General features: G+C 43.0%; 1 protein-coding gene across 1 annotated transcript in view; it reads right to left on the minus strand.

Annotated features, from left to right (window-relative positions):
* Positions 1-15,948, minus strand: part of PTPRK (protein tyrosine phosphatase receptor type K) — a 919,308-nt gene extending 903,360 nt beyond the window's left edge. Inside the window, 1 exon segment of the mRNA XM_030196529.1 lies at positions 15,592-15,948. Coding sequence (XP_030052389.1) covers positions 15,592-15,700 — 109 coding nt within the window. The 5' untranslated portion in view covers positions 15,701-15,948.
* Between the last annotated feature and the right edge of the window lie 2,049 nt (positions 15,949-17,997).

Here is a 17,997-nt window from a genome sequence, read left to right on the forward strand (position 1 = left end):
CAATCACTAATTATCCATACAGTTTGGGAGAAAAGAAACATGCAACAAATGGTATCTGTCTATAATATGCCCATGCAATGTGTCATTTCCAGAGGAAATCTCAAGCTAGCTTTTACAAATAACAGGTCAGGTTAGCAGCATTTATGGAAATGTATCTCAAGGGCCACTACTACACACACTGATGCCCCATTTCAAGAAAACAGCTGCGCAAACACCCAAGTCTGTTCTGTTACCTACACCTTACCCTTTATTCCAGAAAGATACTGGAACCCTGAACTTTTAAGCCAGAGATAGTAAACCTCTCCCTTTGGTTTTCTACAGACTTATATCCAGACACAAAACAAAAGCCATTCTCTGCCGCTTAACTAACTAAACCACTGCAACCACAGAGGGTTCATCAAGTAACACCTTAAGGTAATAGAGCTACTCATCAAATATGTAGACATTTGTGCCAGTTTGAAAAATGTTATTCATGATAGTTTAAAAAATATTGGCAATCAACTAGAGATGCCTATGGTCAGATTTTAAGTCTATTATAGTGGCAGCTCTGTGGGCACAATCAATGCTTGTGTATTCCCCCCTCTCCTCTCTAATATTGTGTGAACTCATTCCCTTGTGTGCAGAGAGGGGTGTACTCAAGTTTAATATCTCCCCTTGTCCTGAAAAATGAGGGTCTATTTCCCCAGTCTTCTCACTTCCATTCCAGAACTGAACAATAACTTTTAGTACATAAGTATTGCCATACCCAAAGGTCCATCAAGCCCAGCATCCTGTTTCCAATACACGTTACAAATATCTGGCAAGATCCCAAAAAAGTTCAAAACATTTTATACTGCTTATCCCAGAAATAAGAAGTGGATTTTCCCCAAGTCCATTTTAATAATGGTCTATGGACTTTTCCTTTAGGAAGCTGTCCAAACCTTTTTTAAACCCTGCTAAGCTAACCGCCTTTACCACATTCTCTTGCAACGAATTCCAGAGTTTAATTACATGTTGAGTTAAGAAACATTTTCTCCAATTTGTTTTAAATTTACTACTTTGTAGCTTCATTGAATGCTCCCTAGTCCTAGTATTTTTGGAAAGAGTAAACAAATGCTTCACGTCTACCCTTTCCACTCCACTCATTATTTTATAGACCTCTATCATATCTCCCCTCAGCCGTCTTTCTGATCACCAGCTCACACCTGCCTTTTGTTGGAGGGGGAATATCCTCAGCTGACCACATAAGCCAAAATGGAATGGGGAAAAAAAAAAAGGAGAGTCACCTGCCTCTCCAGAAATGAAAGAGTGCAGCTTATTTCAAGATAACAAACAGGATCTGATCCAAATGTCACAGCAAGGCCAGGCATTAGATCAGTCAGCATGGCCTGTTCCAGAATACAGTCAGTGTTTGAATGCAGCCCAAAGTAAAAACACACCACATGTGACTTGGGTTGGCTTCAAGGTTTCTAACAATAACTGTGTGCTTTGGCTCTTACAACAATGGCACTACTGTCCAAGTATAAATGGATGCTTAGAGTCAGGGGAAGTGAATCCTCAATAAAATGTTTGCCTATTTTTTTTGCCTCCTCAGGCACTGTAAAAGGGATTGAGTAACTAGTGACCAGTACAAAAGACACAGATAAGGTAAATACTACAGTATACACAAATGTCTTTAGTTTATATATAAATTTCACTCTACTCACCCATCTACCCTCTGCTATGCAAGTAGGCATCAATACACTGTCCCCCAATTCAAGTTTCTGTGTGGGTGAATCTCTTCATAAAGGTAGTTAATAAATCCCAAGAAATTAAAAAATATATATATAACTAAAAGCAAATCTTCATAAAATTAAATCTGAAACCTCAAACTTTGCTTCCTTTCCTGCCACAATGGCATCTTTTCACAGTTCAAAAAATTAAAACATGGAAAGCAGAACAAATGACTGGATGAACTGGTGAAAAACCAGCCAAGAGTGTCACTGATGTTATATAGCCCAGTAGAGAAATCACCTCTATTGACACAAACCAGTGACCCAAGAAATCAGAGTGTGCCTAAAACTGGCGAAGCTGACCCCTGTTCCCAGGTTGGGATTAAAGACTTCTTAATATGTGTTAAGACACAGCATCTAACACTCCCTGCGCCCATCCCCAACCATAGGAGCCAACTTTTCAAAATGATTGGGGTGCTGAAATATTTTTCTTTTTACAGGTGGTACACCCCCCCCCCCCCCCCCCCCCGGGTACCTTAACATCCTGTCTGCTACAGTCTTCACCTGGGCAGTGGCAGTGCCACTTAAAGGCTGCCTGCAACCTGCACAAGGACTTCGTCCCTGAACAATCCCACCCCTCAGTCCCCCTGTACTGTGCAAATATAAAGAGATGTAAATTTCAAAAACTGACATATTTCAATCACTATACTATAGGTTAACAAATACAAATAAAACAAAAAATGGAAAACATATCATTTTATTGGACTAAATACATTTTTCAATTAGCTTTCAGAGGCCAAAACCTCTTTCCTCAGGTCAGGACAGTATACTGCTGTTACGGTATTCTGTTCTAACATGGGAAAGGAGGGTTTGGCCTCCAAACAGTCAAAAATGTATTAAAATTAGTCCAAGATATTACCTTATTTCCATTTTCTGTATTAACACAGCCACCGCACTACTTTATACTAAACTAAAAATAAAATTCATTTTTCCTACCTTTGTTGTCTGGTCGTTTATTGTTTCTAATTGTGTTGGGCTCAGTCTCTTGTTTCTTCTTTCCTCAATCTTAACTCCCCCCCCCCCCCTTTCCATCCAGCATCTACCCCCTCTCTCTCCCCTTTCCACCCACCATCTATTTTCTCCATCCAAGTGTAGTTTTTCTCCTCTTTTCCCTTTCCCTCATCTCAGTCAGTATGCATCTCCTTCCTCTTTCTTCCCTCCCCTCCATCCATATGCATCTCCTTCCTCTCTCTTCCCTCTCCTCCATCCATGTCCAGCATTTTTCCTCTACTCCCTCCATCCATGTCCAGCATTTCTCCTCTCTCTCCACCCCTCCATCCATGTTCATCTCACTTCCCTCCCCTCCATCCATGTCCAGCATTTCTCCTCTCTCCCCTCCATCCATGTGCATCTACTTCCCTCCATCCATGTGCATCTCCTTCCTGTCTTCCCTCTCCTCCATACATTTCCAGCATTTGTCCTGTCCTGCCCTCCCCTCCATCCTTCTACGTCCGGCAACTCTCCTCCATCCATATCCAGTAATTCTCCTCTCCCCTGCCCTCCCCTCCATGTCCAGCAATTTCTTCTCTCTCCCATGCCCTCCCCTCCATCGATCCATGTCCAGCAAGTCTCCTCTCTCCCCTGCCCTCTCCTCCATTCATATCCAGCAATTCTCCTCTTCCCCTGCCCTCTCCTCCATCCATATCCAGTAATTCTCCTCTCCCCTCCCCTCTCATCCATGTCCAGTGAATTCTTCTCTCTCCCCTGCCCTCCCTTCCATCCATCCATATCCAGCAATTTCTCCTCTCCCCCCTCCCATCAATGTCCAGCGATTTCTCCTCTCTCTCCTCCCATCAATGTCCAGCGATTTCTCCTCTCTTCCCTCCCATCAATGTCCAGCGATTTCTCCTCTCTCCCCTCCATGTCCAGTAACACACCCCAAACACCACCTGCCCCCTCCAAGGTCCGCTTCCAACTCCAGCCCGACCTCTTATCCCACAACAGTTCTCGCTTTCCTCCTGCCCAGAATTTAAAACTCATTTTACCTCAGGTCGCAGTGGCAGTGAAAGATGAGCAGGCTGGTCTTCAGCCTTCCCTTCTCTCTCAGCTCTGGTCCCACCCTTGCAGAAATAGGAAATGAGGGCGGGACCAGAGCTGAGAGAGAAGGGAAGGCTGAAGACGAGCCTGCTCATCTTCACTGCCACCGCGACCTGAGGTAAAATGAGTTTTAAATTCTGGGCAGCAGGAAGGCGAGGACTGTTGTGGGAGAAGAGGGCAGGCAGGTCAGGCTGGGGTTGGAAGTGGAACTTCCGACAGCGGGTGAGAAAATATTGGGGGTGCTCAAGCACCCACAGCACCCACGGAGTCGGCGCCTATGTCCCCAACAATATTATGGAAATGTTAAGACCAGCCTAAGACAAATTACATTGTGTGCCAGTTTAGCAGTGCTAAATTGCCAGTCCAACCCTCTAGTCTCAACCTAAAATTAAGACTACTTTATGCATCATTTTTGTCTAAAGTCAGTACCCCCAGTTTGTGTGAACTCTGCTTCCACAGAATTTGCCACCAGTTGTGGAGTCAAGATTTACAGTCCTAGCTGCAACATTCCTCTCAAGTTGCTTATTGGTCCCATCCCACACTACACAGCTCACTTTCCACATCTGCCATGCAAAAATCACCATTCCCTCTCCAGGCCCACAACTGCTGTTCTCTCTGCTTAGAATAGAGAATGACATGGGGACAAGGAGCCACGGGGATGAGGCGGTGACAGATCCCACGGGGACAAACTTTGTCCCCGTGTCATTCACTACTTTGAAGCCTGTTAATAAACTGGACCATTATGTTTGCGTATACAGATGACAATATTTTGATTTTTTTTTTTTTTTTTTTTAAACAACAAACATGCTGGTCACAACTGGCAAAATTTGCAAGGGGGATCCTGTACATTCCTGCTACCAGCACATCTTCTGAGAAGTCATCTTCTATTGCAGGAAGGACTGTGAAGACAGAAGAGCTAGACTGAATCCTGAGATTGTTGATGACTTATTCATCCACAGATTTAAAAAATCATAGCAGTGCTTCATAGGGCATATTTCTTCCCCGCCAAGGCATACAGAACAGGTTGTATTTGTACCCTTGGTCATTTTAACAGGGTGGACTAAGATTCCTTGGGGTAGTAGAAGTCAGCTATTATTGTATTATTGGGGTTGGAAGTGTAGAGGATTGGGGGGGGGGGGTTATTACAGTTCCTCATTGTTGTTATTGTTTTCTATTTGTGATTTATAAACAGCTGCACAGCACAGTGTTCCTTTTTATATTTTAATAAAAAGAATTCTATACAAATCATAAGTGTTCGAGGTTTCTGCAGATGAGGACAGAGCCCACGGAGATGGGACGGAGACAGGTTGGGGACAGGGGCAGTCTGTCACCGTGTCATTCTTTAGCTTAGAGCCACCTGCAACACCAAATGATAGCACCCAACTACCAGCTCTTAACTGCTGGGCTTAGCCTCACCCAACAATGACATGAAGGCTACCTCTGCCTAGAAGTTCTATATTTAATTCAGTTTCTTCTGGTAGCTTACTCGTGCATCTAGATTTTTTTTTTTTTTTTTTTTTGCTGCCTTGTATTATAGGCTTCCCTTCTGGTCTGGTAATTCAGGGCCTTTGAAGTCTTAATGGTTGCACTCTGAAGTATTGGGCAGATTGCAAAGCCCTAGCAAGGACACTTCATTTATCACCATCTCGTAGGAACTTACTTTCCAATCTCTCTTGTTTAGACCTGTATTAGATTAAAAACATTTAAGGGCTCCCTTGCATGTGATTTGGTTATAACAAAAATGTCTGTGGTAGAGAGACCTGGTTTAAAGAAAGGGACAGCTGAGTATTTTTCTTGCTCCTTCCCCCCACTTATTTGCTATAAATAAAAATAAATATTAAAAAAAATCAGGTAAGATAAGCAGTTAGGAGGAGCAGCTTTGATGTTTGTTTTTTTAATTACAAAGAAAAGCTTTGTGGAAAATACAGCACAAAATTCAACAAAGAACATAAGGATACATCCAGATACTACAAACAAAGGCAATATGAACTGTACTTATTAGCCCACCACATGGGGATTCCTAGACACAGGAAAGTTCTAGAAGAAGATAGAATACTTTAGAATTAAATCAAATAAGAAAAAAAAAAAAAAAAGATATAATACCTGTACAATTTATCTAAGTGTCCTAATATGGTGACACATAATACACGGAGTCAAGAGGACACAGACCGCTTTCCCTCTAAGAAAAGCTATAATTGGGAGGGCTCAAAAAAAAAAAAAAAAAAACGTTTTACATTGTTCAAGGAAATTAAACATTTATAAGGGTAGCGTAATTGAAATGTAGCACCAAGTGCCAAAACGTTCAAATGATATGTAAGGAAATTTCATCTCCTAGTTTGAGTCCATCTTGAGACATCAGGAAAAATACAGAATTTCCCTCCTAAAAAGTTAGCGTCCTTTTCTGTAATGAATGCACGCAACAAAGCTTTACGTTATGGGGGGAAAAAAAAAAAAAAGTGTAGCATGAGAAAGTATCCCCCCACCCCTAGCTGAAGTCTCCAGTATACCAGTCCAATTTAAAGCCTCTGAAGAAACTTCCTCTCAATCAAGTCTCAAAGAGCTACTACACTTCTTCGCTGGTAATGAAATAAAATATATATGATTCAATGGGGGAAGTCACACTTCTTCATACTTAAAGGCCTCTTTCAAAAATCTATAAGAAAGTTTCTTTAGGCGTAGATATTGCTAATTGAGGAAAATTAAAATTATCTCAAATTTAAACTCAACATGATTCTCAAAATGTTCGATTCTATGATACAAAACCATTTTATCCTGCAACATAGTAGTTTGTATAGATTTCACCTGCTGCATTTGTGATTCCAAGGTTTCCACCTTGCCTTTCAAAGAAATAGTACTCTCCTCCAGGCGCGAATACATCCAGCATTCTAGGCCATCGCAGGTAGGACTTGATAAAATTTTGGAAAGAGCTTCCAGGGCATGCCAAATTGCTTCCAGTGTGATCTCTGCCGGTTTGACTAATGGCGGAAGAACCAAAAACGGCGCCTCTTCTCTCCAGTCTCTCTCCCTCCGGGCCTGCACCCGATTGTACTAGTTGAGAAATTACCACTTCAGCGGAAGACTCGGTCTTCAACCTGCTCTCCCAGGTCAGACAGCGCCCCCAGCGCCAACCCAGATTGAGGCAGTGCGCTGGGACACGAGGGGGTGCAATAAGACCTGCCGGGCTAAACTCAGGCTCTTCTCCCTGCCTTGAGCAGCCAGTTCGGCCGAGGTCATACAGGTATACGCCATGATTTGCGATTGACGCACAGGGGGAAAAAACATCCTCCAAGTAGGCAAAACCAATGGCTTCACTCAGCACTTAGGCATCGTAAACTAGGTATAAAGAGGAGTTTCACAAGCGTCCTTACACTCTGCAGCCATCTTGCACTCCCTTGATGTTTGGTTTCTGAATGTTCCTAGACTCACTAACTTTTATGAAGCTCTTAATGTTGGGTTCAGTTGCTTGTTTGCCCTCTGCTTCATTTTCTATTTATCATGCTCCAAAACCTAGTGAAGATTAAGTCATTAGCTGGAATGGTACCTAGAGCACTGCACTCAGTTTTATTGGGATACAGTACTTCTGAAGTGGAGCACCTAAATATGATCGTTACTGGTTTCACCAGGGTTTACTTCTTTTAAGGGAAGTAGGCACAACATGCATTTAGGGGTGGTGTGCCTAGCTAAGAATTTTAAAATGAATCGGGGAACATATTTCTTCACTCAACATGTAATTAAACTCTGGAATTCGTTGCCAGAGAATGTGGTAAAGGCGGTTAGCTTAGTGGAGTTTTAAAAAGGTTTGAACGGCTTCCTAAAGAAAAAGTCCGTAGACCATTATTAAATGGACTTGGGTAAAATCCACTATTTCTGGGGTAAGCAGTATAGAATGTTTTATACTTTTTGGGGATCTTGCCAGGTGTTTATGACCTGGATCGGCCACTGTTGGAAACAGGATGCTGGGCTTGATGGACCTTTGGTCTTTCCCAGTATGGCAATACTTATGTACACCTTTATTTATGCACATGAGATCCCATCCAAGCAACTCTTTGGCATGGTTACCAAGTTTCCAACCCCTACCTATCAAAATCTGGTCAGTTACAGCCCCACTTTTCAGATGCTTTTGCTGCCTTCCTTGTGACTTATTGGATCTTAAAAGAGAATTTTCTCCCAACATTGAGGTCCTGTATTCTCCATCTGCCATAAGATGATTACTCCCAATTTAGATCATCATGGAGTTGATCACAACATTTTGGAAAAAGTTCATAAAAGGCAAAATTAGAGACAACTTATTAAATTGTGAATTTTTCTATTTATTTTTTTTTAATATAAAGAACATGGGCAAGTTATGGCTTGTTCTCAGAACAGATCACTTTCTACCAAACTGCTAGTAAATCAACCATATGATGAACTGGAGTTCAAATGTGGTTTGGATAAGTTCTTGAAGGAAAGGTCCAATAAAATAAGCCAGGTTTAGGAAATGAGCTCTGAGAAAAGTCAATCTACTTTTCAGGATGTGCCAGGTACTTGTGACCCAGACTGGTCACTGGGACAGACAGGATGCTGGGACTGATAGAACTTGGTCTAACTCAGCATGGCTTTTGTTATGTTAGTTTAGGTTAAGGAGAAAAATAAAATCCCTGGCTCCAACATTTTAGCCCACACACAAAAATACATAATAAATGGTGGGACAGAATTCAAACCTGAAGTCTCAGTTTCATTACTTTTTTCCCCCCTGTAAAAAAGCTACATTATCTGGCTTAATCCAGTCTTTCATCAGGAATGGAAGAGACTATTTTAATATTTTTAGATTAAATTATTCACCTTTTCTAAATCTAACTTCATAGTAAGTTACATATTCAAGTTCAATGTTCCTCGCCATGTGGAGGTTGAAGCGTATAAGACACTTCATGACAAAAGAGCTTTTCCATACACTAGTTCACTGGTTAGTCCTATCCCATATTGACTACTGCAGTGGGATCTATGTTGGATGTCGGGATTACATACTGAAAAGGCTTCAGACAGTCCAAAATACAGCTGCTCGGCTCATTCTGGGGAAGTCGCGCTTTGAACCTGCTCAACCTCTACGGTTTCAGCTACACTGGCTCCCCCGTAGCTGACCGCATCACATTCAAAATCTGCTCACTTACTGATAAGATTATGTATGGCGAGGCACCAGAATACATGCTCGATCTCATATCTGCATATCCTACCTCGTCCTCCATTTTCTAACCTGCAGGAATGTTAAAGACTGTTCTTGCATCATCCTTCCCTTACGTCAGTCCGAAATATTGGAATGTCCTGCCAAAACAGCATAAGGAGCTTGCCGACCACCAACTGTTCAAGAAGTCCTTAAAGACGTTCTTATTCAGCAAGGCTTATTCCACAGGCAGCTCCACTATTTAGCATATCCCACTTGCCGTCACCTCGCCCCTGTCATTTCCTCTGTGTTTTCCCCTGTCCCTACCCCCTGTCACTTTCTGTTACTATGCCATCTTTGTCATGTATTGTAACCACCTGATTTATTGTAAGCCACATTGCGCCTGCTCATGTGGGTAAATGTGGGGTAGAAATGCACTAAAATAAATAAATTAGACCACTTCACACCCACTGTCTCCAGGTCAGAGGTGTATCTTGCCTCTATCCTATCAAAATTGAAACAATGGATTCCCAAACATTTTTTTGTTTAAAAAAAAAAACCTGTCCTCTGAACAAAATTCACCAAAACTTGTGAATGGCATCTCTACAGAAAAAAAATTCACAAAAGCTGAAGGATAAAAGACCTTGTTAAAGAACATCTATATGCATGTACTTGTAAAAACTGCACTTCTAACAGAGGAATTATTTTTTTCAGCTTAAGCACCTGCAAGAAGCTACCACAGGGAAATCCAGTCACACCGTATTTCAACATCAAAGAACTTATGAAATCTGTTGCAACTCCAACCATTTAGAGCAGTTGGAAAACATGGATATTATTATGCTCTATATTTCACACTGCTGTCATGTTGCCAGATGAAGTGCCAGAAAGCTGAGTCGCCTCCTAATCTATCAAAACACATCAAATCCAGTCTAATTTAAGGAGTTCTGTTCAATACACAGTTATCAGCTCATCAGGCACTTTTGCTAGTTAGGCTTTTTATACCAGATGGTCCAGGAAAATGGACTACAGTCCTAAAAGGAATATAAAAGCAGAAAAGCAAGCTACAATTCACAGCACCTTAAAAAGGGGCAAACAAACCTAAGTCTACAGTCAAGCAAATCAGCAAGATGGTACCCTAGTTGGTAGGGCAATCCCAAGGACAAACCTAGCCCCATAAGTATTCAAAGAATCGCCTCCAACACAATTTTACACCTCAAAATGATTCATTTCCCACCATTCTGTTATGCAAAAAAAAATATTTTTCTTTTTTTCCATTTTTCTGTTCATAATCTTTTTTTCTCCTTTACTTGCACAGAATTTGTCTAGATGGAATTCTTTCTCTGTTCCACAACAGGGATATTGCTAGAACTGAATACAAGGAGCAATGGCAAAGCAATGCAAGGATACGCAAACATTACTGCCATAGTTATATCTACTAAGCATAACAAGTAACAAAAATGTACACCAATAGTTCAATACACAAAATGTGCACTTCATCTTCTTCCCCACTCATTTGAGAATATAAATGGCTTCTAGCCTCACTCTGGACATACCAATGGATGTGGCTGAAGTTTGGCATAAGTGGAAACACTGCTACAAAATTCTGGCACAGTCCACAGAAGAAGAAGTCCCAACAACATGTGGACAGAAGGATGGATTAGAATACCCTCAGACTTTTGCAACACCTTTAAAAATGACAGATTGTCATGGTATCAAGATTTAGCCAGAACCAGATTAAAGCCTATGCTCAGAGGTTAGAGGTGGCCTTTCAGTCATTTTCTTCAAAGAAAGTGAACAGTCTGTTTTATGCCGATTATAATTCTTTGATTCACTGCTTTGCTAATATGGTATACAACATTCAAGGCAGAAAATCTGACAAGATGCTCCAGCAGTTCAACAGGCCAGAAACTTTACTCAGATTTGTACTGTCTAACCTCCAAGTGTTTGCACAGGAAAGTTGCTTGGGATGTTAAAAATATCTCCACAAAACTCTATATCAACACCAACTAAGACTACAGCACTCAAAGCCCAGACAGGAGAGGAATCCATAGTCAAAGGACAAAGATACTTTTTTTCTACATCCTATATAATAAAACTCACCCTCAACGTTCTGAGGACACTGACGTCACTGTCAGTTCCTCCGGGCACTTCCTTCCGGTTCGAAGGGTTCGTGGGGGTGAAGCCACCGAAATCACTGTGTTGGGGCCCCGCCCTCGCATCAAACGTGATGACGTCGAGGGCGACAACAACTCAGCACATTTAAGGTGGCGTTCACGTGCGTTGACGAGATCCGCAACAATTGCGGTCAGTGCCTTCACAACGCCAAAGGGGTGAGCGGGGGGGGGGGGGGGTCAGGAGGAAAACCTTGCTAGCGTCCGTTTCATTTGTGCCAGAAACGGGCATGTTTTACTAGTTTTAAAGTGAGCTTGTTACTCAAATATTAAAAAACTAGTAAAACATGCCCGTTTCTGGCACAAATGAAACGGACGCTAGCAAGGTTTTCCTCCTGACCCCCCCCCCCGCTCACCTTGTTCTCAAAGTATTGCTCTACATCTTTGAAGAATAACTTTATTCTTACCTTTAAAAGAATGACTTTCTTTTTAATGGGCTCTCCTCCACTTCTGGCTTTGGAAAGTGCCATGCAGAATTTTAGTCAAACATCGATAGATGCTCAAGAAAGCCTAGGCAACATGCACGTGGCAGAAATGCGGCAAAGGACCAGGGCTTTTTCTGAGGGGGTACTGAATACCGGCACCTTTTCCATTGTCTGCTAAAATTGACCCCTGGTCCCCAAGTTTTAATGAGAGCTCAAGCTCTACACACCAATTCTGCCTTGTCATAGATTCTGTGACTGGTTGCAGGGGGGCCTAGCTATTTTGGTCCCTCAGTGATCACCCACCCCTGAAGGGTGGCCTGGCATTTGAGTACCCGCACGTTTTCACTAGAAAAAATGCACTGCAAAGGACCATCAGCAGCAAAACATTTCAGATGCTAAAAGAACTGCGAAAGAACCACAGAACTTTAAGACATTTGATCTTAAAGCAATTCAAGCCACTCCAACAAAAATCAATAATCCAGAGGTTCTCAGCCGAGTCCTTGAGACACAAGGAATATACATGGGATAGAGTGGCATACAATGGAGCTTGTACATGCTCCTGTCTCTCATGCATATTCACTGGATATCCTGACTAGGTGTGTCCTAAAAACCATGCTGAGAACCCCTGCTCTGCTTTCCCTGAAAACACAGCCAAAAACATTTTATGCAAAGGGGGGGGGGGGAGAGAAGAAGAAGAATTTAGACACTGTGGCAACAAAAGAAAAAAAAGCATATGAACAGCATTACTGGTGAAGTATTACTACTAAACAACTATTCTGCAGTATGCATCTAGTAAGACAAGATCAAATACCAAGAAAATGTAAGCAATAAACAAAATGTAACAGAAATATTCTAATATTGTCCTTACTGCACTGGGTGCCACTGAATTGACTACACAATTTTCCAGCACCTCTCTGTTTTTTTTTTCATATTATATTTTCTAAACTCCAGGAGGCAGCTCTCTGGCATGATGCACTGAGATATGCATCTGCAATAAATTTGAGAAACAGTTCATCTCCAACACACTGGCACAGGTTCATGCATGGAAAACAACCCAGTTGGAGCCATTACCTTTGAGCTGCCAAAAAAAATTAACTGCAAATGCCACCATTTGTTTCCTTCAGTAACTTTTCAATTTCCCAACCCCACCACCACCACCACCACCACCACAGCAAGCACAGTAACTAAACAGCAAGGGCTGGTACTAGCAGAAAACCACCTCCACCTCCTTCCACCACATACCCACTCTTCCCTTTATTTACAAGTCTCCAAAAAAAAAAAAAAAAGTGCTTTAATCCATCCACAATATTTGGTCCATTATGCACACAGCAGCATTTCTATAATCAGTCATAATATTGTAAACAATACAAAAAAAAATATTCCCAGCAACCAGTTTCCAGACTAAATTCCCATATTTAATAGTCCAGAAAACTGAATCACTATAGAGCATGCTTAAGTTTTCTATGGAAGCACACCTTCCAGTGATCATGATTTTTTTTTATTATTATTTAGCTCACACCTTTAAGTAAATCACTCATCTGGTGTCCTCCCACACCCCAAAATACTGACTGGCTCAAAAGCAGGTGATGTTTGTGCCACTCAGACTGACAGAGACAGGCATGCACCTAACAAGTTAGTCTCTGTATTTAGTTAAAAAGCTCAGCATGTGACCCTCTATAAACATGATTATCTTTGCAGATTTTTTGTTAGGTGTCTATATGCAGGGAATCTACCCTAGACAATTTCAAAAAGCTGCAGGTAATATCAAACATATACCAGGAGAGGTCTCTCTCTCCTGATCTGGAATTAGAAAAGCCTTTGAGACAAGGAAAGCATTACCAGAAATAGTGATGGCTTTTCCCCATTCTGTATTCATAGAGAAAAGTGCTGAGCAAGTCCATCAATGTAGAAACATGCTCAACTACAAACTTTATGCAGCCACCTGACTTTGGGAAATAAAATATTAACCAAGCTTTAAAAAAAAAGAAAAGTGTCCAAAGGCAACTGAAAGTCCCAAACTGAGATCAGCTATTTGCTCTCAATTCTGATTGGGCAAAGTATTCCTCAGTCTAGGCTGCTAAAATGTATTGAGCACAAAACACAGATCAAACTTGGGAGTCCTTCTTCCTTCATCTTTTACAGAAGAGGCTTCAAGCTGTACCCAGCTCCAACCGTTTAGTCTTCTGGTTTCAGATTCCAATACACACACCTCACAAAAAATGTCGACAATTAAAACAAAATATTTCTATTTCACACTGTTCTCAGTGTCATTAGACAGTCTACACAGAATAAAGTTAAAGATTCCTAACAGCATAACCCAAAGTTCTTAGTTAATTGCAGCATGTTATTCTAACAGCCCCAAGCAGAAGACTCTGTCTTGTGGTATCTTTATAATAGTTACTGAATAGCGATTAAGACACCTAAACAAAAAAAAAACCCAACCCTACGAAACTGCACGTGCATAAAAGGACGCCTTCTGCAATTATAAAAATATGTTCGTGAGAGAGCATTAAAACACAAAAGAACCTTCTCTGAAACCACAGGTATCAGCTCAACTCCACCTTTGATGCAGTCTCTTAACCAATGACAGTTAAGTGTGACAAAAAAAAAAAAGAGCGGAAAAACATCGTTTCAACTTGCATTTTACACCGTAATCACGGTGCCGCCAAAAGCTCTGCAAATCCCAGATTACATGCTACTGCTATAGTTCAAACTTTCAATTAACTACACATCTTACTGAACCCTGGCGCTCAATACAGAGTCAAGCTAATCAATACTGCACTTAACCCCATCATGAAAAACACCGTATGGTCACAACACCTAACGATCAAATAAGCAGTTGTGGCTTGCAAAACATACCCTACCACTAAGCATATTGAGCCAGGTAGCTGTTTTAAGAGATAACGATAGGCGAACAGATTGTTCTAATCTCAGCATTCTTTGATGATGACAAGCTGCAGCAACCTTTTCACGCCTGCACTGTATCAACACCAGTGAGTCCCTTCTTAACTAGAAAGATCAGTTTAGGGGGAATGCAAGATCCTTTTATCAACTGAGCAGCAGCCTTCTCACTGAACCAAGAATCTCAAAATTTGAGAACCCGTTTTAATATTTTTAGAGGACAGCTCCCCCCCCCCCCCCCACTACTCATTCATACGAGATTTAAAAAGTTTTCACCGGATATTTTTAGGTACGCCTGTTAAAGTCTATTTCTTTCAAAAAATCCAGTGGTTCCTGGCTGTGCCCAAACACAAACCATATATCCTGCTGTTACTTAAGCAAGCTAACCTCACTTGGGCAAAAAAAGGTCAGCAGAAAAAAAAAAGGAGAAAAAGGCTGCTGATCCTCGCTTCGTCTCAGTTCAAGGGTTGTTTACTTTTACAAGCCATTCCTTTAAAATACAGACACCTCCCCGTAATTCATGTGACTTCCAAAACCAGAAAGACAAGCAGATTTACATATAATGAGATGCTTTGAAAAAAAAAAATAGGTAAAAACCGGACACCAAAGAAAATGTAAAGCGTGAGCAAACCCAGAATTTTAACTTGCGAGCTAATTTCTTTTGTCTCTTTCTAGCTCTCTCTGAAAGAATCTCCGGCACGGGGAGGTGAAAAGGGAGTGGACATAGGATATTGGAAAGTGGACGAGTTTGCTCCCCCCTATTCAATTCAGATACGAGGCTCGGAGCGCCAGACAAAACGATCCAAGCACCGGGCCAAGGCTCTGCACTAGCCTACAGAGTTTTCCATACCTGATTTCCCCTTTCCTTCCTTCACTTCTGCAGACGTTAAAAAAAAAAGCAAACAACGAACAACAAAACTTGCAAACTAGTTGCTCAGGAAAGGTAGTTGGTTGACTGGGCAAAGGGAAGTTTCCACAAAAGGGTAAGGAAGAAGAAGAACAAACAGGAAACTACCTACAGACTCGGGCAGAGCAGGACCCGCAGCAGCCCGAGCTCCTCTTCTACAGGGGAGACTGTGTGTCGGCGAGCTTTACCTTCGCCGCCCCTCCCCCTCTCCCTTTGTCCCGGGCACAGCGGCCCATTGTCGGCGTCACAAGCAGCCACTCACCTGCGGAGACCTGGGCGCGCGCCGTGGGGAGCCACCAGAGCAGCGACTGCAGCAGCAAAAGCGCGAGAGCGACCGGGCCCGGACCCCTGTCCGCGGGCCCCCCGGCCATGACACTTGGACACAACTTTCCGCACTTTCCAGAGCGCAAATCCGGAGTGGGGCGCCGCCTCCTCCGCCACCCGCTCAGCCGTCCTCTCTCGTCCTTATTATCGAGCTCCACACGCCGCCTGTTCCCTCCAGAAACTGGAAAGCGCAGCCCGACCACAACAGAACTCCATACTCCACTCAGGCAGCCGTGTTTGTTGCACTAACTGCCGCTCTCTTACCGCTCCTCCAGTTTCAGGGACTCTCTGGGCGTGGAGGAGAGCCGCGCGGTGACGTCAGCGCCCCTCCGCTTCCCAAACTCCGAACGCGAATGCTGGAGCCCCGGGGCCTGAGGCTGCCAGCGCCTCCTATTGGCCACGCCGAGGTGCCCCTACCTCAGAATAGGCAACCGTAGAGACAGCTGGGCTTGGGGAAGGATTGCGTCTCTGATTGATTTCTTATTTATTTTGTGCCTCCTTAACTATGGGATCACCACAGAGTAAGTCTGTCTGTGGGCGCGGGTGTTTCCTCCCCCCTTCCCTCCACTTGCCGGGTCCTGAGGGAGCCAGAAAAGTCATCTGCCCCTTTGGGACATTAGCTACTATTAATATGCCAAAAACTTAGCCGATGCGCTTTTTCTAACCTTTGCGGGTTTTTTTTTTTCTAACGCCCCCGATGCTGGTTTGCAGTTTCTTTAATTACTGCCTTGATGACAGCCAACGAAAACCCACATGAGCTCGTGTACTTGTTCGGCACCTCCTGCCATTCCTGATGGTTTGTAGCCTTTCGGAAATGCGGAGAACAGGAATCCGTGTGTGCGAAAAAAGGAACGAGAACTCAAGTCCGAGGCGCCCCTCATCTTTATGCATTGGACCTTGTCTCCTTACTCTCTCTCTGCCCCAGCCTACCTTTTCGAAACTAATGATATTGGTAAAATATGGACTAAAAAATTTTCATCTCACTGAGTTTTTGGTTTATGAGAAGCACCTTTTCAATCTGTGCGTCCTAAACCATGGAAAATGTGACCACTCAGTTATTTATGTAGCTTGTTGCTAGTTTAAAATACGAACTAATCGGCGTTTTCATTTTATTTTTTTTATTCTAGGACCAGTTAAAGGGACTAAGGCAGCAAGCGGAAAAAGCCACACAACTAACATGCACAGTAGTACAGACACATCTGTGAGGAGGAAAAGTGGATCCCTTCTTCCAAAGCTGGCTTTAAGTACCATTAGGCACATTAGGTGGTCACCTATGGTGACAGCTTCTGGAGGGCACAAACACCAGCTGCAGTCAATTTTCAAATACCCCTTTACTCAGGTTAAAGGAGTCTGGAAATTGCCCTCATTATGTATAATAGGATATTAAATGATGTGTTTTTAAATAATTGTTGTGGGAGGGGTGGTATGTGGGTGATCATAATTGTTGAGTTTAACTCTCATATTCTTAGGGGGGGGGGGGTCTGGAGTTAAATAGGTTGAGAAGCACTGAGGCATTACTTCTCAACCAAGTCCTTGGGGCACAGCCAGTCAGAATTTCAGAATATCCACAAACGAATATGCATGATATAGACGTGTATGCACTGCCTCCTTAGTACGCTTATCTCATTCATATTCACGAAGCTGCCAAGCTATCCATTCCAGGAGGGAGACTTTTTGGCTGGTCCTAGATTTTCAGAGAGAAAGGACAAAAAGGAACTCCCTCAGAGCTGGCCAGATGGAATAAATGGGCCACCCAACCTGGAGCTATGAGGACCCCAACATAGAGGCAGGGCCAGGAATAAGTGTTCAGCCACCTGGTTTAAAATCTCCCCAGAAGCAGGTTCTGTGCAACCGAAACACCTTGCTCTTGGGCGTCAGAAGCTCTGCTTACCTTAAGCGCTGTGCCCTTTTGGGCATCATTGAAGTACTAGGGTTGCTGTTTTGGACTTTAAATGAGCATAAATTTGTTTCTAAAGTTTTTGTTCCAAAATAAACTTTATTATATAAATAAAAATTAAAAGGTTAATCCCAGCATAGGAGGCAAATGATTAGTATGTATGAGGTGCTGCAGATCTGCAGTGGCGTACCAAGGGGGGGTGGTGGGGGCGGTCCGCCCCGGGTGCAAGCCGCTGGGGGGGGGGAGGTGCCACACGCCAGTCAGCTTTGTTCGTTTCCATGCTCCCTCTGCCCCAGAACAGGAAGTAACCTGTTCTGGGGCAGAGGGAGCATGGAAACAAACGGGGCTGACCGGCGCGCGGCACCCCCCCCAGCGGTGTGCACTGGGGGGGGTTCTTTCGCTGGGGTGGGGGGGTGTCCTTTCGCTGGGGGGGGGGCACTGCACCCG

Source organism: Microcaecilia unicolor, chromosome 3, assembly GCF_901765095.1.
Source record: "Microcaecilia unicolor chromosome 3, aMicUni1.1, whole genome shotgun sequence".
Taxonomy (NCBI): Eukaryota; Metazoa; Chordata; class Amphibia; order Gymnophiona; family Siphonopidae; genus Microcaecilia; species Microcaecilia unicolor.